Source organism: Silurus aristotelis (genome assembly GCF_946808225.1).
Source record: "Silurus aristotelis genome assembly, chromosome: 14".
Taxonomy (NCBI): Eukaryota; Metazoa; Chordata; class Actinopteri; order Siluriformes; family Siluridae; genus Silurus; species Silurus aristotelis.
Genome location: NC_139587.1, coordinates 20,579,590 through 20,605,517, shown reverse-complemented (window position 1 = coordinate 20,605,517; position 25,928 = coordinate 20,579,590). Strand labels below are relative to the sequence as shown.

Genomic DNA, 25,928 nt, shown 5'->3' with positions numbered 1-25,928 from the left:
TTTAAATGTCCATTTGCAGAAATGCATTTAATATAGGCTTTTTGTGAATATACAAAATAATATTGTTTCTGTAATTTTCAATGTATTTTTCAAAAAATATTAAAAGTTTATGAAGTTTGGTGAAATGATCGATTCCTTACAATGAAACAAATGGAAATTTTTTTTTTATAAAAGCAAAACTTTATTTCCCTTTGAATAATTTCCCTTTTTTTGCTGTCAATAAATCACTAAATTCGTGTATAGGACGTTTCTGAAACACGGTAAAGTGTAGTATTTCTAGTATTAATAAATCGCACCATTTTGGATAAGATGGAAAAGGCATCAATGTTATGACTGTGGGCAGAGCTACGTCTGGCTGAGCTCGGTCACGTGATTGTCTAAATAAAGAGGCAATTCAATATCTTCACCAAAACTAATTCAATGTTGTATTTAGTTTGTGTTCATATATAATTACATTTGTTAAATAACCGTATAACCTGCGGGTTGATGAAGCAGGGGCTTTGCATAAGTAGTATTTGAAAATTGGCACGCGCGACCCGCCGTTGCGCGAGGACGCACGCGCGCGCTCCCGTCTCGAAAGGCTGGCTGCGCGCGCACGCCGTGAGACCAGAGCGAGGGGGTCTCTGATGCTCCATTCCGGGTGGGACCGCTCACAGTCTGCCGAAGGTCTATGGATGCGAGGGGGGTGTCTGCTAACGGTAATATCATTCGGACACGTTTTATTTCGAATTATTGTAAATTTTATTGGAGTCGGGTCACGTGCTTTTTAAACGACAATTGTAGTGTTTCTGCGCTCTATTGTGCGCGCGCGCGCTTACCTTGTTCATTATTGCAGAAGCGATGGAGGCCGGTGGAGGAGGAGGAGAGCAGGGAGAGTCAAGCAGAGTCAAGACCGAGGTAAGGGATGCTCCAGCTGCAAACCGAAATAAAACACGTTAGGGATTACCCTGTTAGAGGAGAGTACAGTTCGTGGAGGAAGCGTAAATTCCGAGTTCTCTGCAGCTCTCAGAGCCTGATAACCGGCGTTTTGATTTATTCAGGCCACACCAGCACACACCCATCTGCAGAAGAATTGGTTCTACCTCGTGCCATTTTATGCACAGAGGGTTACATTTCGGTGCACATAATGACATAGTGATAACACTTCGAGCTACATATATGCACACAGACCTTTTAAGGTTCTTAAATGGGCTGGTCATGTATAAAAAGCTATTCCATGTGCACTATCTCCAGGTAAAAGTATAATAGGATCGTCCTGAAATGGATGTTCTTAAGAGCATCAACACTGCCGAGGTGTCACCCTTTTTCCAGGATACTGTAATCTTAAGAAGTCTTGCTGTAATCATAACCGAACATATGTGCACTGATAAGACCTTTTAATTACACGATTGTGGAGTCATAATTTACAATCCCACTGTCCGATGTGACCTCTTGTCATCTCATGGAGTTGACCATATCTCTATAAAATCAATTAAATTTGATTTGTATAGCTCTTTTAACGATGGGCATCGTTCCAAAGCAGCTTCGCAGAAATAAACAGATTACAGATATACATTTTACAGTTATAAATTAGACTCTAATGAGAGAACCAGTGGTGTAAGTGGCAAGAAAATCTCCCTGAAGAAAACCTTGAGAGGAAACAGACTCAAAAAGGAAACCTATTCTCGTCTGGGTAACACTGAACATCCTTGTTGAGGTTATCAATTGACAGAGACTTAGTCGAATTAAATCTATGGTTGCACTTGAACTACACAATCTATGGTTCACTATGGTTTCCATTTATTTGTGGAGAATGTGGGCACAGATTAGAGCTTGATAACATTCAATTAGTTTAAATCACAGCAGACTGTTCATTCTCAGAGACCAAGGTATCCTGATACATCTTATCACTTATATTTAAAGCGTTTTGATTATTTGTAATGGCAAAGTTGTCTTAATATGTTCATGTACAAGTGATTGTCATACCCTTTAATACATGTTTCAGTGCCTGAGACTGACTGAAGAGAGAGATGAAGCTGAAAGACAGCTTAAGCACATTAAGAGAGGTAAGTTCACCTGAAAGTTGTTGGAGGTGAGTTTATGTTATAATGCTAATATTTTAAGTATCTGATGGATTTCATTGCTATAATAAAAAAAAATATTACAGAAATATTTTTTATCCAAATTGCCACTGAGGCAGAATCCAATTTATGTTTTGTGCTGAATAATGGAATAAATACTAAAATAATGAACAGCAACTCCTGGGGTCTTAACTCATTATATAATATCCCCTAATTTATCCCAAAACAAATCTGCATAAAATATAATGTGTGGACAAAGTATCAGAACACCTGACTTTTCTAGCCATATGCAATTCCTCCCCAAAATTTCCCTTCTTCAAACTAAAAGACCCAAACTTGCTCCAAAATGTATATCCTCCAGTGCACAGCTCAAATCCAGCTCCAAATAAGGGTTTACATTTCCAGTGGCCTGCTGCAGAGCTCTAAACTCAACCCTACTGAACCCCTTTAGGTTGAATCCAGTGCTCCACTTCACCCTACATCAGTACCTGACTTTATTAACACCCGTGTGGCTGAATGAGTACAATATCTCCACAAGCACACTCAAATCTAGTGGAACATCTTTTTTAAAAGAGTGCAGGTTATTAAAACAGCTAATGAGACTAAATGTTCAAAAAACAGATATGAATCTTATGTCAGGTGTCGACAAATATTTGTCCTTATATTGTACCTTCACGTCATCCATTTTTTTCATCCATTTAATCAAATGTATATTTTATATGTAGAACCTCAGAGCAGGTGAGTTCCCTTTGCTAAATGTAAACCCTATTTAGAAACCTGGACACACCAATCATCCAAAGAGCCTATTAGAAACTAATCTTTTAACTTCCTAATTTCCTGGGTTTTCCAGTCTGTGTATTTTTTTTTAAACAGGTCAAAGAAACGGTTTATAGAAATTGTAAAGTAATTTATCTTCAGCATTCACGCTTAGCCAGCTTTATTTGGAAGATGCTGGGTGAGACTTATATTGTGCAGAGTTGGCATTTCCTCCTTTAAATTTATTTATTTATTATTGTGAAATTTCGACTTTTTCCACTGTGTGTAGTGCAGATTTTCCAGAAATTAAATACACGAGGTAGCTTCAATCACAGGTTACTGTATTTCACTGCATCATTTTTTAAATCCACTTGCCTTCAAAAGTTCAATTGTAATGTTCTTTACCATAGTGTAGAAGGTCAGCATCCTGGACATTTTGACAACCGGTTTCCGATTATTAATTGTAAATATTAAATCACTATTCAGTTTCAGGTTTTAGGAATCCAAAGGACAGAAGTTAACTCCCTTTTTACGGTACAAGTTCCACATCTTTTAGTTCGGCTGATCCAATGTCTGTGCTGAAGTGTTACAAGAACATTAACTCCATGTTTGGCTTGTTACAGCACACCTCTACAAGCTTCTAGACCTGATTTTAGTCACAAATGGCTGCCGACAAGTGACTTTTGTGACACTGGCGTATAGAGAACTGAGGAAAATATCCATCAATAGTCATTTTTCTATGCTTCTATGATATGTATCACCATAGTGCACACTCCTACCATTTATTAAACCAGCACCAGACTCAACTTAAGCTTTCCAGAAGGCCATTATATAAAAAAAAAGTCATTTTTAAAACAGTGAGGTGTCTAAGATTTTGGTTGGTTGACAGAATTCAGCCACAGGAGCATTCATTTAATTTTCTCAGGCAAATTTTTTATTAAATTACAAACTACCACTGGGTGTCCACTTTCCCTTAAGAGCGCTGTAGGGGACAGTGACTTCATTTTGCTATTAATCTGACACTTGAGTGTCTCAGATGCGTGTTTGATGTCATCTCCTGCCTAACCCATTTCATTAGCATACTGTCTCCAAGCAGTTTTCTGAATGAGAGGCTTTTCCCAGGTATGGTACCCCAAACCCTCAGTTGAAACCAAACCTAGAGATGGTTCTCATTTGATGCAGTTTCTTAGCCATCAGAACAACTAAGCCGTAACTTTAAAACCACGAGAGGTCAAATGAATATCATAGATTATCTCATTACAATGACAATTATCAAAGGTAGGATATATTAGGCAGCAAGTAAAGTTAAATAATTGGTCATTGTATGAATGTGAGCAACACTAGCTCTGATGGCTATGTCAGAGCGTCTCCAAATGACTGGTCTTGTGGGAGGTGTTTGGTAATGGTTAGTACCTAGCAAATGTGATCCATGAAGGGAGATTCTTAGAACCAGCTACAAGTGCAAGCCTATTGGTTCATTGATATTAAATCTGATTAGTCTGTGTGGTCTGATTCCACAAAGGTTAAAACATTTTATGCTGGTACTTGGATGCACTGTGGGAAGAAGGTAAGCCGGAAAAGCCATTTAAATGCTCTGACGAGTGTTCTCTTGGGAAACCTCGGGTTCTGGTATTTATGTGGATGTTCCTTTTGCCTCATAGCACCTAACAATATAACAATACATGACAGTGGTACTTCCTAATGGCACATGCAACCTGCCATTTTGAATTAGATTTAAAATGCAAAAATAAAAAGAGGTCAGTTTTTACCCTGCTTCTACATTTCCTAGAAACTTCATTGTGTTTCTTTATTACATGTATGTAGTACATGGCTCATCAGGACATGCTGTCCGGATCAATAGAGCTTAGTCAGATGAAGCCCCAGACTCTTTCTGAAACAATCAAAGCTTACCCCTAGAGCTACCATCATTCCCAGTGGAGGGTCAATAGACTCTGACAAGTACTGTACTCATCTCTGCCAGGCTCTTTTCTTTTGAATCATTTAAGACTATACTTATGAATTATTTACTAAATTAAAGTGCTTCTGTTGTTTCTATGATTGTATTTTCCTGCAGTCTATGTGGAAGGTACATTTTAATTGTTTTACATGTACAAAATGTAAATGTGTATAATTAAGGTGTTTGAGAGCCAGTGTGCAGTAGGTTACATGAAGCCACACGCTCTGCTAACAGTTTTCTGGTGTACCTAACATGACTCTGCGAATGTCAGGGTAATTTGGCCTAGTTGCTGACATGCAGTGGGTCTGTGCTGATTGGCTGGGATTGGTCTAAATACTATTTAATCATTCGCTATGCTTGAGAGTCACTGAAGTAGACAAAAGGCAGCGGTTGACTATTAGATTATTGTTCCCTTACCATCTACTGGGTTAAAAGAAGCCACTAAATACAGTATTATTATATAAGCAAAGCAAATGTATTATTTTATGTTATTAAATATACAAATATTTTAGAAAAAGGTGTTCCTAAATTGCTGTGGGTTGCCTTGATTTTATATTAATTCACAGTCAACATTGTGTCAGTAAGGGTGTCGGTTTAGAATTTATCTAGGTATTGGTACAGTGATTAAACTGCTATTGGCTAAGAGCTGCATTCAACCAGGAGAAATTTGTTGCGTGATGTGCTGTTTATTATACTTTTGTTTTAATTATACAACTCATACTGCAAAATGTTCTCATGCAAATATGCTGAAACAGCATTTTTCTACCAGAGGGTGAAATTCAAAAAAGCTACATTGCGTAGCTTTAAAATAAATTACATTCAGAAAGGAGTCTTTTTTTTATGCATTCTCGACTGATTAAAGAAGAGAGATGGCTTAAAAAAGATGTAAGGCTGTAATCTTGTGTGCAATTAAGGCTCAAGTTGCAAACAAAATTGCAGACTTACTAATGGTTAACGTTTATCAGCAACTTAATCACTGTAATCAAAAGGAGTACTTGATGTTAATTTAAACTAATATTAGCTTAACACAAACAGACTGTGTCAATATGGCTGATAGAATGAATCTTGAGCCATATTGTCTTCACAGCACAAACAGTTGCTGACCTAGAATCTGCACAGCAGAGCACAGTCAGTCATTAGAAAGCTAAAAGAGAGGAGCTAATGTCCAGAGGGCTTTGTTAGAATGGAGTGCCTTGACCTTTTTGTGAGCGAGCGAAACCATAGTCCTGCTGTATGTTCATTACCAGCAGCCTGTACATCCTATCTCATTCTGATGAATAAATTAGATGGTATGAATGAACCATTCTCAGCTCAATGTTTTTGCACAATATCGAGTCACGTTATATAAGGTTACAACAGCATTTTGCATTTAAACAGCTCTAAATCATATCATAATGAGTTACTGATTGCATTGAATGTCGGTTTCAATAACACAGACTGTTGGAAAAATGAAGAGATGATTGAAACAGTTATAAAAAAAAAAAAAAAGAAGAAACAGGGGGAAAAAAAGAAAAAATAAGCTGAGCTACCTAAATAAGTAAGGGGTGTCTGGAAAGCTCTGCTTAAAAGCCAGCGATGATTGCAGAGATGATGTCCTAACAGGGAAAAGTGCAAAATAATAAACATTGCCAAGATAAGCTCGAGGTGATATTTTTCCATTATCATACTTTTAGTGAAATATTATGACTTTAGTGATGCAATACGGGACTGCATTACTGTTTGGCACAATTGACTAAAGCTGTTTTTAATACCTGTGTCAACATTTTGAAATTACTTGCATCAGTAAATACACACTCACCATCCACTGTAATAAAAACACCTGTGCCCTTGTTCGTTCATGTAGTCAATTATGTGACAGAAGAACAGCGCATAAAAGCATGGAGATACACTTACCAGGCATTAGATTATGACCGTATAACATTATGACCGGTGAAGTGAATAACACTATTTCTTCATCATGGCACGTGTTAGTGAGTGGGATATATTAGGCAGAAAGTAAATATTTTGTTCTCAAAGTTAATGTGTTAGAAGCAGGAAAAATAGGCAAGCGTAAGGATTTGAGCGAGTTTGACAAGGACCAAATTTTCATGGTTAGATGGCTGAGTTAGAGCATTGTCAAAACTGCAGCTATTGTGGGATGTTCTCACTCTGCTGAAAAGTGGTCCAAGGAAGGAACAGTAGTGATCCAGCGACAGGGTCAGTGATGAACATGTGGAGCGAAGGACGGCCCATGTGGTCCGATTCAACAGATGATCTACTAAAGCTCAAACTGATAAAGAAGTTAATGCTGTTAATGCTCGACAGGTCAGGACTGTTTTGGCAGCAAAAGGGCGGACCAACACAATATTAGGCAGGTGGTCATAATGTTAAGACTGATTGGTGGTCATCATTTTATGTGTGGTCGTTGAACAGCATCAGTTAATGTTTATATCAAACACCAGAAAAGGGAAAAGTGTGATCTCTGTAACTTTAATAGCTGGTAATGTCCTGGGGAGGAAAAAAAATCAGAGGAGAATGACCAGACTGGTCTAACAGGAAGTCTATAGTAACTCAAATAATCACTCTTTACCACTATGATAAGTAGAGAAGCAACTACAGATTACATGAGGTTCCGCTTGTGTAAGAAAATGAGTATGAATCTAAGGCTGTGATGGGAACTCTGCTTTACAGTCTCATGGTGTGCCCAATTGGCTACAGTGTGAAAAATGTTTGTCGAAAGCTGAAATAATAAAATGTTTTGGCAGCCTTTAAGAGGGTGGTGATATATTCCAGGCTGTCTTCTTGGTTCATGCATTATTCACTAGCTGCTTTGTAAAAGAACAAATGCATTAAAGGAAATCTCTACTCGACCCCACAGAGTCAGATATGAGTCATATGGACAATTTGGTTACTTGATTATCATGTTGCATTTGCGAGGTTATGCTCATGCATTGTTAAATTTTTTTACTGTTTCACTGTGATGAAGAAATAAAAAAACAACTAGAGGCATGAATGGTACACATACAGTGCTATCTTACTGCGCATGCATTTCACTGTGAACCTGCTCCGTTTTACGATGAAGCTATGACATCTGATCTGGCATCGTAACGCTTCCGCAGGGTGTAGAGTTACTCTAGTAGGGTTCGGTGACACCAGGGGGTTTTAGCGTTGTCAAAACTGTTGAGAGGCTCCCCATTGTGAACATGTCACAGACAACAATTTGTTGGTTTCTCTTACATGCTAGAAAAAAGATAAAGGCATGCTTTCTTTTCCTATTACAATGTTAAGGTAAATACACAGATCTTTTCATTCTGAAAGTGTGGTATGTCCGATTTATATTTTGTGGTATTTTTGTGCTGTTGTTGTTTTACGTAGTTTCCCAAATGGTAATTGAGGAGGTGAATGTGCTGCAGACTCAGCTTGAGATTGAGAAGTCCTGTAGGGAAAATGCTGAAGCACTGGCCACCAAGGTAAAGTAACCACCTTTTATTCCATCTTCAGCCTAAATACATGCTTATAAACAGCAATTATATCCACCGATAATGACATGAATATTTTTTATGCAAGTTTGGTTTCTCTGACAGAAATCATATTTTTACAGCTGAACTGTGAGAACAAGAAGCTTAAGTATCTGAGCCTGTCCTCTCGACCGTGTCTGGATGAGCTTCTGCCCAGCATATCAGACTGCATCACTCTGGAGGAGGAAAGTGATCCACACGAGCACAGCCCAGACCCCTACACCCAGTATCAACAGCAGGTCAAAGGTACACATCACAAAAGCCTCTTTCTAGAAAATGTATCTTTAAGATAATGTTAGCAGGTAATATTTCTTATATAAAATATAATATATTAACTACGAAAATATATATTTTTTATTTTCATAAAGAATTCAGAGAATTTAGGAGATTTAAATGACCACTGCTTTATATAAATACACTGCTTTTTGTAGAGCTTCAGGAAACAGTGAACACTTTACTGGAGGAAAAAAAACAGTTATCCTGTCAGGTACAGGAGCAGCAACGACAGATTGAGGAGCTCACAGCACTTGTAAGTACCTAAAGGTTTTGCTACAGTCTTTTGTGGACAACTAAGCAGTGCACAACATACATGAACCTTTGAAATAATATATGAATTAGCTACGACGCCTGAAAGTAACCTCTAGTATCTGTCCTTAAGCATTATGGAAAGAATATTACGATGAATTTCCTAACTTCGCATTTTTTTTTAAATATACTTTTTCTTTTATATTCGACCTGTGACTTGTATGGTATGTTGTTGTTTTTTTTTTTTTTACACTTTTAACTGTTTTCTAGACTGAAAAAGAGCAAGCAGAGATGAAGGAGCTTTACAAGACCATTGAGCAGCAAAACAAGACCATCAAGAGATTCAACAGAGGTGAGTGTTAATCTGGTGTGCTTCGGTCTTGGAATACAGTGGCTTCTGATTTCCAATAATATTCTAAATGAAAAAAAAAAAAACTTGTTATTTGGCCTTTTGTTTTGTGGAGTCAAGAGTTCTCTGCATGACATCACCTCGATTGAGTGGTTGTGCATCCAGCATCTTTTACTCCCAGCCTTCTTAGTCAGGGCTTCTAATTAACACCATGTTGGAATTAACAGGAAACCCCTTAGCTTTGGCTTGGAAAATGTAATTTACCCTGATATCTTCTAAACTCACTCCCTTTCTGTTTGTATTCACCTTAACTTTGTTAATTTAGCTACTTTGTTGGTAAAGTGCTCAAAGCAAAACAAGTTTATATAATGTCTCTCTTCTCAGTGTCCATGATGGCTGCTAATGAATATGAGGGACTGAAGGAACACCTGAATCTGGAGCAGAACTTGAGGCAGAAAGCAGAGACCTATGCACATGAGGTATGATAAATGTGATAGTTCTGTCTGTTAATCCATAACTAGTACTGCTAACACTATGGTACTACCATTTAATAGAAAATGTTTTAATGTTTGAATGTATTTATTTTTATTCATGTCATGGTTCCAACTATTTTATTATTAATTGTAGCTGATTTGCTATGAATGTCTCTGTAAACACACTTTTGTTTTGTTCTTCAGTTGGAACTGGAGCTGAAATGCTTAGAAAGGAAAATTGAAGGTCTTGTTATTTTCTCCTTTAGATGTTGGTGAAGCAAAAAGAAGCTAACAGGCAAAGCATGATTCTTCTGCAACAGGTAGACCCTAGTGTTCAACTGCTCAAAGCACTGGAGGATGTAGCTACTGTAACCAAAACACTAGAGCAGGAACGACTGCAGCACCAAGAAAAGGTAGACCATCTTACTGTCTTCACAAATGCAAAACATTTCACACCAATGAGGACTCGCTGTAGAAGTGGAATAAAATAGTGTCAACTTTCGAATAATGGACTTTCTGCCTGTGCTTTCCAGCACTGCAGTCTTTTCAACTGAAGAAAGCTTAAGCCTAACAAGTTTTTTGTTTTGCTAACAAGTCTAATCAAATATCAGTGCAGCATCTTAAAAGCTCTCTATTATTTTAAAAAATGAAATAAGTAATGAAAATGGAAAGCTAATCAGCTGACCTAAAAATAGAAACAGATAAACAGTTACTTGTTACTAAACATTGCAACAGAGACGGACAGAGCTGCAAAAACACTGATGATACAATGCATAAAAAAAAAAGCACACTGTAAAGACATTTCTGGTAATTTCACTATTGTATTGTCATAATAAAATACCATTCCATAAATGATATATAAATAAAAAGGGATATATATATATATATATATATATATATATATATATATATATATATATATATATATATATATATATATATATATATATATAATAAGCACTTTTTTTGCTAAAGCTGAAGCACAACAAGAAACACGTGAACAAAGGACTGAACAAACATAATAAAAAGGCAGTGTTCCAGATGTGCAGTAAGCCTTGTAGGTGCTGTTATGAGCACATTATGCTCAGTAAACTAACAATACAGCAGTGTTATTTTATTTCTGAGTATTGCACCCTGGTTGCTCGGTGTTTGCAGGCTCAGCAAATTGATCATTTCCCTGAGGAGCAATAACAAACTGAAAGTGAGAGGCTTGACTTGCTTTTACATCTGCATTGCATTAACATATCAGAAAGCAAATCCTGCAGCTCTAAATTAATATAGAACATCACAGAAAGTCCATGGGGAATTTTACAGGTGCAAATCATAACCTGCCCACGTACACTTAGGGAACAGGAAATTAAGGGAATGGCTAATTATGTGTATAAAATGTTATTTCTAAAGCATTGTGGTCCAGGTGACAGGCATGAATGAGAAAAAATATCAGCTGCTCCCAGGTTAATGACAGACTGTAGGTCTGCTGACAGAACTGCTGTTCTAAGCAGACAGGTACAGGTGAAGTACTGCTAGTGGGATATCAATAAGTCTGCAGCCGCCCAGGGATTTCATGCAAATTTTGGGCAAGGTTAAATCAATATTCCGCAACGATGACAGACCGCCTACAATGTTATACCACAGAACTGCAAGTGCACAACTAAATAAAGTCTTTTTAAGTATTTGCTTTATAGTAAATGTAAAACAAGCAACAAAAGTGTTTTGCTGTTGACGTTAAGATTTGTTTGCTGTAAGTCACTTAGCTGTCAAATCTGACCATGTTGATTGAAACTGTTCTATGCAGCTCCAACACATTTCTGTCTCCTCTCTCTCTATGTAGGTAAAAGCTTTGGAGATTGAGCTTGATCAGAGTGCTTTGCGAAAGCAGATAGAACAGCTTCAGAAGCAGCTGGAGCTAATGGACGAGGAGAAAAAAGACACAGAAGAACGTCTCCAGCAGGAGGTGAAAAAGTGCAGCGATTTGGAGAGCAGAGGTAAGCTCACATCCGGTATAAGTATAGAATATACATTTTTGTTATTTTTCTATTCTAGACCCACCAAGGTGTCACCAATGCAGCCAATCAGAGTTTAGTATTTATTAAGCAGTGAGAGTTTATTTAGTAGTGTGAGTGAGAGTTATTAGGTTAAAGTATAAAATTATTATTTGTATTAATATTTTAAGAAACTGGCTGACAGGAGGATCATTGCATTTTATTGGTTTTAATATGTGCTTAACTTCTCTCCACTTGCTCTTTAAGTCAGACATCTATTCAGACATTAAGTCTGAATCGTTTAGAAGGTCCCTGGGAAGTACAAAACATTATTTTAACAACCTGCTGCAGTAACACCCCCCCGTTTTCTGCAGTGAAAGAGCTGCAGGAGTCTCAGAGGGAAAGTGAATCAACACCAGCTGCATCTCCTGGGACTGCACCTCCCCCTGCTCCTCCTCCTCAGCCCCCTCCACCTCCTCCACCGCCACCTCCCCCTCCTCCACCACCACCTCCCTCCCGCTGCAACCCGCTCAGGTACAGCATGTTTCATCCAGGCAGTATAGACTGTAGATTTCACCCTCTGTTGGTCCACAAAAAAGCTTTTAACTACACTGTAAATGATATGCATACATATATAGATACGTACACACACATTGTATATTTTTACATGTTAGAAATAAGCATATAGTTTAATGCTGGTTTGATAAAAGACACACGACTTAAGTTATTTTTCTCATTTTATACATTTTTATACAACTTTGTAACAGCTCCCTCATTGCAATCATGAGGAAATCTTCCAAGGCTGGAAAAGGCTCTCCAAAAATAGAACAGGCTCCAGGTAACTTTGCCTTTGGCTACACTTAGTCCTATGTTGGCCTGGCTTATATGTTCTGAATTAACCTGCCTAATGCTGGCTTAATATGCCTAATAAAAAGCCTATGTGCGCAGTGCCCGAAGCTGTGGATGATGTCAAAGTAAAGGCTGTCAATGAAATGATGGAAAGGATCAAACATGGGGTGGTTCTTCGACCTGTGAAAGGACAAGACACAAAGGTGATGCTCAGTGTCTTTATTGAGTGAACTGTTACTGTCATGAATTTTACTGCATGTTCTGATACATGATTTGCAATTTTATGTTTGTTCTGCATGTGACCTGCTGAATTGATTGGCACATCAGCAGAGATTTGTTTCAAAGGTAAGTGGTAAGTCTGATGAATGATGCTCTTTTAGAAAAGGATTATTTGGTCATGCTCCCAGAGGAATAGTTTAGTTATTACGTTTGTGTTGTAGGTGGACATCTGACATGGAGAGAGTAAATTATCTGTGTTTAAAATTGACTGGTTAATTTGACGGACCATGACATCACACTTTCTCTATAGGGCTGTAGGGGTTAAAATCAATAAGTTGGACCCATGGTCAGGATTTTAATATATACCATTTTTTAAGTGATATGCCATATGTCGAAAAATGTAAGTATAATATTTTGCAGCTAGTAGAGTTTTAGCTTAACAGCAGTGGTGGATGAAGTACACAAAGCATGTATTTGAGTAAAAGTAGAGATTCATTAGGTAAAATATTACCTAAATACAAGTAAACGTGCTCTGTTTAAAAGTAAAAGTACAAAAGTATTTGCCTTCAAATCTACTCAAGTATCCAATTACTATGATTTATTATGATTGTAATCAACTCAGTTTATGTGAAAAGACTTTAATGTTACTCTTAGCACATCAATCTATTAATAGAATTATATTAGAATCAAACACTGATTGATATAAAATTCCCCAAAATAACCCAAAACCTTCTTTCAAGCAACTTGGTCGGCTGTCCATGTCACCTATGCCTAAATACGCCACTGCCAAGCGGCAATCAAAACAAGTTTAAAACACAGTGATCTCTACCCTAATTGGTGGCTTGCTGCGCGCTTGACCGGTTAAGTTTTTATCAGCTCATAAATAAAAAGGAACGATTTATTTTGCGAAATGTAGTGAAGTTAAAGTAAAAGTCTCCCCAAACGGCAGTAAAGTACAGTAACAAATTACATTTACTTCATTACTGTCCACCACTGCTTAATAGTGTATTGTCTCTTAAAATGTGCCAGTACTGAATATGTTTTCTGTTAAACAGCAAAGTCCACCTACTGAGGAGAAACACCAGGAGAGTGCTATGGAGGAGCTAAAAGGCATTCTGGTACTTAACTTTCCATTGTACATACTGTGTCTAAGATCATTCTATGTATTTTATGACAGTATACATGTATTTTTATATATATTGCAGTATATGAGATTTATTGGTTCTCATTTGATTTCAAAGGATTCAGTAAAAAAAAGCCCCAGTCGTGGCCTCCAGGAAACATTGCCTGTTAAGAAGGACAGTGAACTGGAAGTGATCCTCAGGAGGAGACGTAAGCAGGCCTGTGAACCAGCTACAGCAGGTTAGTCTAATGTTAAAACCTTATATAAGGGTACATGTTGGTGTGCGTGAGCAAACAATTTGATCAGTAATGTTTCAGATGATGTCAACTCAGTACTGCATTTGATCCATGCACGTTTTTCTGTGGATTGTATTATAATTTTTTACTAATGATATTTAGTTATTTATATGATGACCATATACAGTGGGTACGGAAAGTATTCAGACACCCTTAAATGTTTCACTCTTTTTTATTTTGCAGCCATTTGCTAAAATCATTTAGGTTCATTTCTTTTCCTCATGAATGTACACATAGCACCCTATATTGACAGAAAAACACAGAATTGTTGACATTGTTGCAGATTTATTAAAAAAGAAAAACTGAAATATCACATGGTCCTAAGTATTCAGACCCTTTGCTCAGTATTTAGTAGAAGCCGCCTTTTGATCTAATACAGCCAGGAGTCTTTTTGGGAAAGATGCAACAAGTTTTTCACACCTGGATTCAGGGATCCTCTGCCATTCCTCCTTGCAGATCCTCTCCAGTTCTGTCAGGTTGGACGGTAAACGTTGGTGGACAGCTATTTTTAGGTCTCTCCAGAGATGCTCAATTGGGTTTAAGTCATTGCTCTGGCTGGGCCATTCAAGAACAGTCACGGAGTTGTTGTGAAGCCACTCCATCGTTATTTTAGCTGTGTGCTTAGGGTCATTGTCTTGTTGGAAGGTAAACCTTCAGCCCAGTCTGAGGTCCAAAGCACTCTGGAGAAGGTTTTCGTCCAGGATATCCCTGTGCTTGGCCGCATTCATCTTTCCCTTGATTGCAACCAGTCGTCCTGTCCCTGCAGCTGAAAAACGCCCCCACAGCATGATGCTGCCATCACCATGCTTCATTGTTGAGACTGTACTGGACAGGTGATGAGCAGTGCCTGGTTTTCTCCACACATACCGCTTAGAATTAAGGCCAAAAAGTTCTATCTTGGTCTCATCAGACCAGAGAATCTTATTTCTCACCATCTTGGAGAACTCCATGCGGGTTTTCATGTGTCCTGCACTGAGGAGAGGCTTCCGTCGGGACACTCTGCTATAAAGCCCCACTGGTGAAGGGCTGCAGTGATGGTTGACTTTCTACAACTTTCTCCCATCTCCCGACTGCATCTCTGGAGCTCAGCCACAGTGATCTTTGGGTTCTTCTTTACCTCTCTCACCAAGGCTCTTCTCCCCCGATAGCTCAGTTTGGCCGGTCGGCCAGCTCTAGGAATGGTTCTGGTCATCCCAAACGTCTTCCATTTGAGGATTATGGAGGCCACTGTGCTCTTAGGAACCTTAAGTGCAGCAGAAATTTTTTTGGAACCTTGGCCAGATCTGTGCCTTGCCACAATTCTGTCTCTGAGCTCTTCAGGCAGTTCCTTTGACCTTAATGATTCTCATTTGCTCTGACATGCATTGTGATCTGTAAGGTCTTATATAAACAGGTGTGTGGCTTTCCTAATCAAGTCCAATCAGTATAATAAAAAATTTCTGGACTCAAATGAAGGTGTAGAACCATCTCAAGGATGATCAGAAGAAATGGAAAGCACCTGAGTTAAATATATGAGTGTCACAGCAAAGGGTCTGAATACTTAGGACCATGTGATATTTCAGTTTTTCTTTTTTAATAAATCTGCAAAAAGGTCAACAATTCTTTGTTTTTCTGTCAGTATGGGGAGCTGTGTGTACATTCATGAGGAAGAAGAATGAACTTAAATGATTTTAGCAAATGGCTGCAATATAACAAAGAGTGAAAAATTTAAGGGGGTCTGAATACTTTCCGTACCCACTGTATATCATGATATATGTTTAAGTTAAAACAGATTGTAATTAAATGTGATTGGACTGTTCCCATACCTTTGTAGATGAGATGGAAGGTCAGATCAGCAAAGTGTCTTCATTTGATAGTCTGAATGGCCGGCACAGTTCAGACTCAGGAAAAGACACGGACGGACCAAGCAGCAGCTCTCTTTCAGGGAGTGATTCCAGCCCCAGGAACAGCTCTGATTTAGGCACCGAACCAAATGGAAGCAAGCAAAATGCTGCTATGCGTACATCTCTTTCAGAAAAAGAGCCAGATGAACTGGTCGTCAACTGTTCTTCTGCACGGTAAAATTACTTCAACAGTTTCACAATACAGAGGAAAATAAAAAATGCCATTTTAAGATATATTAAGATATTATAAATACTATACTACAACAGGATATTAAAAAGGTGATATATATATATATATATATATATATATATATATATATATATATATATATATATATATATATATATATATAATAATAATGTTATACATATATAGATGTGTGTGTGTGTGTGTGTGTGTGTGTGTGCGTGTGTGTGCGTGTGTGTGCGTGTGTGTGCGTGTGTATAAATACTGTTATAACTTGCGACAATTGTTTCCATTCAGAGTTGCACTAATTACTTGTATTGATAATGGGAGTGTAATGGCACTGCGGCGTCTGCTGAGCCACTGCTTAAAGTCTTGTCAAGCGAGAGAGAGAGAGAGAGAGAGAGAGAGAGAGAGAGAGAGAGAGAGAGAGAGAGAGAGAGAGAGAGAGAGAGAGAGAGAGAGAGAGAGAGAGAGAGAGAGAGAGAGAGAGAGAGAGAGAGAGAGAGAGAGAGAGAGAGATTTTTAAAGTGTAAAAACTGGTATACAGAATTCTCCAAATTGCCTATATGGTACAGTATGTCAAAGTAACATAATGAACATAAAAATAATATTTATGATTTTTATATTTAATGAAAATTTAGAGGACACAAATGAAAACTTTTCACAGTGCACAAAACCTGTACATACAGACCATGTTTGCCCCAAATTCTATCAAACAGGTTTCCCCCTGAATTTGGGTCCAAACTGAACTCTTCCATAACAACTATAAAGCTCAAAGATCTCTCGTGGTGTGTTTCAGAGAACTTAAGAATGAAGAGCAGGAGAAAAGTAAAGAGCAAAGTGGCCTTAGTCACCCGGCGCAGCACAAGGACCCACACGTGACTATCAGCTCCTCAGCAGACAGTACCAACGTAACAAACAGCAGCACAGATGCTGAGTGTTAACAACAATGAACGGCACTAGCAGGACAGCTTCAACATTTGCACAGAATCTTGTTTGGATTTTTCATTTATTTAGTCCAAAGTCCAGATATATGCCTCGGTTCCAGTTACTTACTGTCCAATTATGGAATGCAACAGTATTTACATTTCCTTTACAAATGTATTCTGACACTTTCAAAGAGTAAAGGCTCAATTTCTGTTTTGATAATTATAATTTGATTCTGTGGTAATTATTTGCAAATTAGCTGTGGCTACAATAAGTACAATAAACGAAGAGATTTGAAAAGACACATTTTAAATGCATTCCTAACCAATGTGTATTTTAGGAAGCATTAAATCCCTTGAGATATATTGTTCCATCTCCATCAATTTGGCATGGGGATATTTAAGCAATTTCGATGCTTGCTTTCTTATAGGTTACAGTTATATGGCTTTTAAGCCAAAAAAATCTCTGCTTTCAGTCACCCGGATATATTTGATTAGTGCTGAACAATATGTCCTATTAAAATGTTATGATTTTGACTTTAATGATATTTTGTACTAATATTACCCATTTACACAGTGGAAAATGACATCAGACAACACCTGCAAAGTGAACAATGAGCAACCTATATTCTGAACCTCTCTGAGACAATACTGCACATCAAGGCACTTTTGTTGTCCTTTTTGAGGTTTTTTATTTTTAATTTATTTTGGTCACTCTGTGTACTAGCCTCTTGAGATGCAAACACAAGCCATGTATGAGCTCGCACAGATATGGAAAAGCATGAAGGAGAGAAGTGAAGGTCTATTCACTCTACCTCCTATAAGACAAACTCACCTCCTAGCTATTTGTAATTGTACAGCTTCTCTACATCATAAAATGTGAACACCCTCAAGGATTTAAGCGTTTTTCTCTGATGTCTTCCATCTGTGTTGCCCTACTTCTTGCACTGCAATGGACGCACTGTTCAAGGGTACTTGGATATGCTTTAATACAATTTGAGGGTAGAGCTAGTGGTGTTGAGGTTTGCAGCCTTGATAGACAATGCAATAACATCAGCAAATTGTAATGGTGTGCACTGCACCAATGCACGTCGAGGCACTTTTATTCCATCTGAGGCACTGTGGTTCGGTCTCTGACCCATCCTCATAAGATAACGATTATTGCAAATTGTTTGCGTATCAGCTGTAAAATTATTTGACTGCTGGACTATTTTTTCGTTCCTACACCCATTAAGAATTAATCCTTACATGTATATATGTGCTATATATATATATATATATATATATATATATATATATATATATATATATATATATATATATATATATATATATATATATATAGCACATTAGAACAATATTCTCTAACAATTTTAGGATACATTCTTCTGAAAAAACGTACTGATCCATTCATTAGTCAGCGCCTTTGGAATGTTTACTGGCCTTATTATAAACACCATTTGTTCCTTTTCAGCCTTACTGGCTTTACTTTGTAGGCTACAATGAATTTAGATGATGTCACTGTTGTGATCACATTGTGTGTATGTGTGCGTGTGTGTTTTTAAAATGAGTGCACCTTTTCATCTGAAACCATGTTATTCTGCTGCACTGTACTTTCTAAACTGGACTGAATAAAAAATAAATAAATAAATGAACATTGGGAAGGCTTTTTTTGATATGTGATGATTAGCATAATGATCATCGATGGTCAAGCACATTTTTGACCGGTGAGTGAATAACACTGCTTATCTATTGATCTTGGCACCTGTTAGTGGTTGGGATATATTATGCAGCAAGTGTAACAGCAAATAGATATTAGAAAAACAGACTGCTGGTATGTACAGTCCCTATAGGCTACATATTGAGACTACAGCTCTTTCCAGCAACAGGTTACATTTCATATTTGAGCTGTCCAGGCTGCTTTAGTATAAGTTAGGGTACATTGATCAGGCATAACTTTATGACCACCTGCCTAATATTATATATAAATAACTTTATCAGCAGTTTGAGCTACAATAGATCGTCTGTTGGGTTGGACCACACGGTTCACCAATGTTCCTTGGACCACTATTGATAGATACTGACCACTGCGGACATCCCACAAGAGCTGCAGATTTGGAGATGCCATGACCCAGTTGTCTAAACATCACAATTTGGCCCTTGTCAAACTCACTCAAATCCTTACGCTTGCCCATTTTACCTGCTTCTAACACATCAACCTTAAGGACAAAATGTTTACCTGCTGCCTAATAAACCACACCCACCTACAGGTGCCATTATGTGGGGTTAGGGTTTGGTCATAATGTTATAATGTTATGTCTGGTCGGTGTTTTTAGGATATTTCCACTTGGTAGGACGAGGCTTTTTCCCTTTAGAGTGTTTGCTGTGTTATAGAAGCAGGTTAAATAGTCCTCCTGTGCGCTAGGCGGCGCCGTCATTTTTACTAAAGCTGGGTTTAACAGTCGGCGCAGTGAGTGCGTGAGTAAGGAAGGAGTGGATGGCGGCAATGGCGTCCTCCTATTATCATGAAATGCACGAGAATTTCAAGAACAACAGCAAAAGTCGGGAGTTTCCGGCTCATAGCGCGAAAGTTCACTCTGTTGCTTGGAGCTGTGATGGAAGACGACTAGCTTCGGGTTCATTCGACAAAACGGCCAGTGTTTTTGTCCTCGAGAAAGACCGTCTGGTAGGTGCAGTTGGTTTTACTCCTGTACTGGACACTGTCAGATAGGACACTTTCATCCTGTAGTTTATTATAATACAGTAAATATCAAAGTCTCTATAAACTGCCTAATTAGAATCAAAACAATTTCTCCATTAACACCTTCTGAAACTACATTTGCAATTACAGCATTTGGCAGACGCCTGTATTCAGAGCGACTTACAATGTTTTCATTCATACACCTGAGCACTTGAGGGTTAAGGACCTTGCACAAGGGCCCAGCAACTTACTGGTGGGATTTTAACCCACGATCTTCTGATCAGAAGTCCAACATCTTAACCACTAAGCTACTACCTTTCTGCTAGGATTTGTTTGCTAGTAATTGATGCCTTGACAGTTGTTAACATAGGCCCAAACCTATAAATGATTTATTCATATAGTATAGTTTCTTTTTCCTAAAGTTAACAGTCATCGTGTCTGCTTTAATGTTTCTCATTGGTTTAAGACTTGACATGTTCTTCTGCTCAACACAGGTGAAGGAGAATAACTACAGAGGACATGGAGACAGTGTTGATCAGCTGTGCTGGCATCCAACCAACCCAGATCTGTTTGTTACTGCATCGGGAGACAAAACCATCCGGATCTGGGACGTCCGGACTACTAAATGCATGGCTACGGTCAGCACGAAAGGTAAAGCTCTGAATAAAAATATAAACCCAGCAAGGTATGTCTGTTTAGGAAAACAGTTAATGAAGTGGGGTGATGGATTGATACTTTGAAGTTTCACAGCTGACGGATAATATTTGTATTATTTAAGAAAAGCAAATCATCCCTTTACTGGTTTAATGTTGTGAATACTTTGCGAAGGTTCTACAAGTTGGTTCCCAGTGTCACTGTTGTTCGAGCCATGTCTATGGAGAAGAAGAATGCAGATGCAGAAAATGAATGCAAATACAGATAATTAATGCATTAAAAAAATATATATATATTTTGGTCATTTTCACATTTCTGAATGTTTTTCCACATTTTCAGCATTTTGGCTACAGTAGTTTTGTGGCCCAGCTCATGTTCCTAACTGTTTCCATGTTCTTGTTTTTTTCAGTTTGTTTGTTTTTTTGTTTTTTAACTGAGTACTATATCTGTACATTAACTAAGGAAGACAGTGTGGGCCACCTAGTTTTAGCTAAAAACTGAATTTAGAAAAAAAAAATATGTGCTGTAATTTTCAGGAGAGAACATCAACATATGTTGGAGTCCTGATGGTCAGACCATCGCTGTTGGGAATAAGGATGATGTGGTGACGTTCATTGATGCAAAGACTCACCGTCCTCGTGCTGAAGAGCAGTTCAAGTTTGAGGTCAACGAGATTTCTTGGAACAACGACAACGATATGTTCTTTTTGACCAACGGCAATGGCTGCATCAACATTTTGAGGTAACACCTGAGTTTTCCGTTGAATAAATAATAGAAGAGAGCATTTGGATGCAGGTATAAATTTGTCAGCTGCAGTCAGATATAAACCTGCTATTGTATAGTATTGTATTGTATTGTATTTTATATTGTATTGTATTATATCATATTATATTGAATTGTATTATTATCTACAATTCTTATGAGAACATAAGACTGCAATCTGTTAAGGGTGTTTATTTATATACATATTATTATTTATTTATTTATTTATGTATTTTTTGCAAGCTAAACAAAAGAATAGTGTTTCTCTTTGAATGCAGTTTCTGTCAATGAATTATATATATATAAAATTTATTTATTTCTCATCAGAGACCCGTCGTATCTCTGAAATGTCGTAAGTTGAGTGGCCTTTAGATTCAGACTAATAGGACAGAAAGCCCTCTGATACAGATTTTAATGATTGCATGAATCTCTGTTCGCATAACATTGAGCTTGTATGTAAATGAGTATAAGGATTAGTGTATTTGTCTCCATTTATCAGATTTTTCATTGCCAGTTTTTCTGCATGTACTTACATCTTTCCCAACTTTGTGATTAATTTCTGTTGCAGCTATCCTGAACTAAAGCTTATCCAGTCCATTAACGCCCATCCATCTAACTGTATATGCATTAAATTTGATCCCACTGGAAAATATTTTGCTACTGGAAGTGCTGATGCTCTGGTCAGTCTGTGGGATGTTGAGGAGCTGGTGTGTGTTCGCTGTTTCTCTAGGTAAAGACTTTAAAGCACTTATTCATTTTGTTGATATAACAAGTGTCTGTTAAAGCCGAAAAAAAGATGCACGTAAATGTATTCATATATTGATTGGATGTGTGACAGGTTAGACTGGCCAGTGAGGACCCTGAGTTTTAGTCACGATGGCAAAATGTTGGCTTCAGCCTCTGAAGATCACTTTATTGACATTGCTGAAGTAGAGACAGGTAAAGTATCTCCAGGTTTCTTCATTACTGATTTGTTTTGAGCACACGGATGATTTTTACCATTCAAACTCTTATCTGATTTTTTTGTTTTGATCTATTTGTGTGCAGGGGAGAAGCTTTGGGAAGTGCAGTGCGAGTCACCAACCTTCACTGTAGCCTGGCACCCGAAAAGGCCTCTGCTGGCATACGCCTGTGACGATAAGGAGGGCAAATACGACAGCAATCGGGAGGCAGGGACCGTAAAGCTCTTTGGCCTTCCTAATGACTCTTAATGAGCAAAATGAAACATGGACATGACTTTTAACTCTCAAACAATCTACTTTGTGTTGCTCTACATGCCCATAACTCTTTCAAGAGGAGAAGATAATCCTTCTTTTCTAATATGTTTTCTCAATTTGAAAACCACAGGTGCGTTCTCCTATAGCATATGTCTGACAACTTGGAAGGTCTGTAAATATAAAATGTTGTTGTTTATATATAAACTGATGTCCGTAATGGGATTTATTTTTACAGGCCTGGATAAGAGTTTTGTCATTTTTTCACATAGAATTCTGAGACGTCTGTTGCCGATTAGAGCCTTCTGTGCATTTTATTTTAGTACATAGACACTAGAGGGCACTGTGGCTATTTCCACTGTAGCGCACACTGCTGTATGTTTCCCATTGCAGGTATTTTTTTTGTATCGTGTTTTATTAAAATATTTTCACAATATTGTTTCTTTATCACAAGGAAGATATGTATTCATTATTAATGAATAAAATAATCGATGGACAGGTAGCTGTAAACATTTGAATGCAGCTGTTTTCTTGTCAACAAAAAAAAAGGGTTGTATATGTTGATTTAGCATCTAATGTACAAAAAAATATGCACTGTGAATACAAAAAGGTAATCAATACTCAGGGTACACTTTGGGATAAAGATGCAAACCAAGCATCTTGAAGGTTTTTTCTGCCTGTGCTTATGGATGAATTTTGCAGTTTTTATTTCATCAACAGTTCCAAGTAAAAAAAAAAAAAAACTCAAGACCAAACTGTTGATCCTAAATGAAAGAACCTTGTATATGTTAGTCATTCTCTTAGATGTATCCTATTCTGTGAATTATGTAAACCCCCATAGGTTAGGTCTCAATATACCAGTATATGCTTTATAGGCATCTCGAAAAACTGCCTATATGATAGAGATTATGTAAGCAAAGGAGTGGGAGAAGGACATGCTCTGGCTCTAAGCTGGTATATCTTGTATATGTTAGTGGTTACATGTTCAAGTGATATTGTGGCAAAATAAAATGAACATGTTAAACCATGAGTTGTGCCCAAGGTCATATCACCCAAATTAGTAAATTAAATTGATGACCATTAATAAGGCACACCTGAGATGTATTGTTTGTGTCCAATATTATTTAGAGTTGATCAAATCAGCATAAACAGAACTCGGCCCACTTGTGATGGACATCATCCAAGTATCCTATTTTATGATTGGACACTTAGGACCTTATTGTGACCAGCAGCTTTAAGGGCATTCGCTGTTCTTTATTGGAATTTTGCTGCCCGAGGAAGTCTGTCCTTCTTCTGCCTTGGAATCGCCATGCTCTTGCTACTGATTCCACACGATTAACATCTCTCCTTTTAGTGGGTGTCTGTAAACACGCTTTCAGTTAGTTCTGTGTAGGTTTCTCATGACATGGTCTAATGCTTTTTCCAGTTAATTTTCACCACTTCAAGCAATAAGGGGAAGTGAAACAGAATGCAGGATTCCTTGGCATCATTGCTAACTATTTTTCAGGAAAGATGACTTTCTGGTGAGATGAAAGCTTTATGACACCCCCATCAAACATCAATTTTAAGGATAAAATGTTTACTTGCTGCCTAATGTATCCCACCCACTAACAGGTGCCATGATGAAGATATAAACAGTGCTGTTCACTTCACCAGTCAATTTTTAAATGTCATAATATTATGGCAGGTCAGTGTATCAGTAGTGTCCAGCAAACTTGTGATTCTGTGATGAAGTGCTGCGATTAAAAATGTGTTTGTGTTTCCCATCCAGTGCACCTCTTCCTTGCACTTAGTGTACCCATGTTCTCCTTGAACACATTTGAGATGAGCGCTGACTACCTCAGACCTTTGACCTTACTACTCATACTCATACTTGTCCGTGAATTAACAAATCTTCACACTCAAAAACATAGTTGCTAGATGAGTGGAAGTCTAGCAAAGAGCGACAATATCTGGAATAGGATGTTTCAAAGCACATATGGGTTTGATGGTTTGCTGTCCACAAATCTTGATCACTAAGAAGCATTATACTCAAAATGAAAAAATTTAACTCACTGTTTCCCTACACTGGGGAACACATTTACATTCATTGGGGAGCACAAGAATTAAAATCAGTTTTCATGTTTGGTCTCACTGGCTGAGTGCATAAGAGAGTGCACCAAGACAGACAAAAAAAACAGTGTGCTGTTAGATGGGCTACTAATTTGGTGTTATTATTACAGTTGGACTTGTGTGTTTGAATGGGTTGTTTGGGCCTGCTGGAAAATTTAAAGCCATTTGGCAGCTGCACCACTTATGTAGTACTAGGAAACTGCTGCTACTGCAAGTTCTCGTCCACTCATTGCCTCTTATTACATGCTGAGGTCAACAGTCACAGTGCTCAAGTTGTGCCATGCATTAACTAAAAGTGCAGGTAGAGCAAGTGGGCTACCAATGATTAAGTAAACACTGGCTGCCTGTAGACTTTGAGTCTCTGGTCACTTGTGAATGAATCCGAAAGTGAGATTAGACATAGGTGTGTAGTTAATCTTCTTTACTGCTGACAGACTTTCCCAGCATGAACGCCATGTGTCCACGTGAGCTGGTAGCAGCTGTCCTCACCCCGTTCTCCAGTGACTCAGCCCTGCAGGCTTCAGGATGTCTCATGTCTTCACTTCCTACACATTGCAGGGAGCTACAAGCACCTTCTGAATACACCTTAATTACGCTTAATTTAGCAAAAGCCATCTCTCTTGTCTTGCCCAGGTGAGCATAGGAGGGATGGGGAAAATGCTTTTTTGTTCTTCCTGTTCAATCAATTGCGTATTTATATATAACCATACAGCACCTTTTTTTTCTTCTTTTTTTTCATTTATATAGCAGATTTATATAAAATCGCATGAATTATATTTAGAGACATTGTAAAAGAAGAAGATAATCCTCCACTTAATCACAAAATTATTATGATTTATATAGTGTTGGATCAAATCTAGGCCGGCGCTTCAAGCTTGGCAGTGTGCAAGTATGGCGTATGGAGAAAATGAGATGGAATTGTCTCTTAGAGAAATGGATGTAAATATAGACCAGTGCTTAGAGCTTGTCAGTGTACAAGGGTAGCACAAACAGAAGAAAATGTCTTTGAGAAATTCAAGGCCATTTAAGTGTAACCATAGCTCCATACACAGTGTTCTTCATGTGACAGCCTCGGTTTCCCCCGTCAGCCCCAGATTGATGTTGCAGTCATGCACTGGGGACTGGCAATGCTTTTGTAAGTGATATGATTTTGCAGAGCTATTTCATTATCTTTTTATACAATCTCAGTTCAGTGTGATCTCATATCTGATGTAAATGCTTCTGTCAGGGTCATCCAGAAGGCCAGCTTGTCCAACTGGTTTGTTGTATGTGTCTCTGTGTGTGTGTCCTTGTGTCTCATAGACAAATGCATTATTTCTATTGTTTATTTGAATGATTATTTGTGAATCACTAAATGGCTAAAGGCTATTGTAAGATTGACGATTTATTTTGCACACCTTTGC

The 25,928-nt window shown here is 37.9% G+C and overlaps 2 protein-coding genes across 3 annotated transcripts; both read left to right on the top strand.

The window, feature by feature from the left end:
* Positions 1-489: 489 nt before the first annotated feature.
* shtn3 (shootin 3) lies at positions 490-18,337 on the top strand. Of its 2 annotated transcripts, none has more exons than XM_083560736.1 (18): positions 490-698; positions 836-897; positions 1,985-2,045; positions 8,128-8,222; positions 8,354-8,516; positions 8,702-8,799; positions 9,066-9,147; positions 9,529-9,623; positions 9,884-10,030; positions 11,449-11,602; positions 11,974-12,133; positions 12,367-12,437; positions 12,548-12,651; positions 12,779-12,793; positions 13,723-13,785; positions 13,909-14,029; positions 15,900-16,143; positions 16,956-18,337. In XM_083560736.1, the coding sequence occupies exons 1-18, from the start codon at positions 671-673 to the stop codon at positions 17,098-17,100; spliced, it is 1,908 nt and encodes a 635-aa protein (XP_083416862.1). In that variant the 5' UTR covers positions 490-670; the 3' UTR covers positions 17,101-18,337. The 2 variants fall into 2 exon arrangements, with proteins under 2 accessions (XP_083416862.1, XP_083416861.1); XM_083560735.1 differs by having other exon boundaries at positions 491-698; positions 12,776-12,793.
* A 1,186-nt stretch (positions 18,338-19,523) lies between these two features.
* On the top strand, positions 19,524-22,847 carry thoc3 (THO complex 3). The gene is made up of 6 exons (XM_083560755.1): positions 19,524-19,768; positions 20,278-20,434; positions 20,974-21,178; positions 21,768-21,929; positions 22,038-22,138; positions 22,247-22,847. Exons 1-6 carry the CDS (start codon positions 19,580-19,582, stop codon positions 22,408-22,410), a joined length of 978 nt encoding a protein of 325 aa, XP_083416881.1. The 5' UTR covers positions 19,524-19,579; the 3' UTR covers positions 22,411-22,847.
* The last annotated feature ends 3,081 nt before the right edge of the window (positions 22,848-25,928 follow it).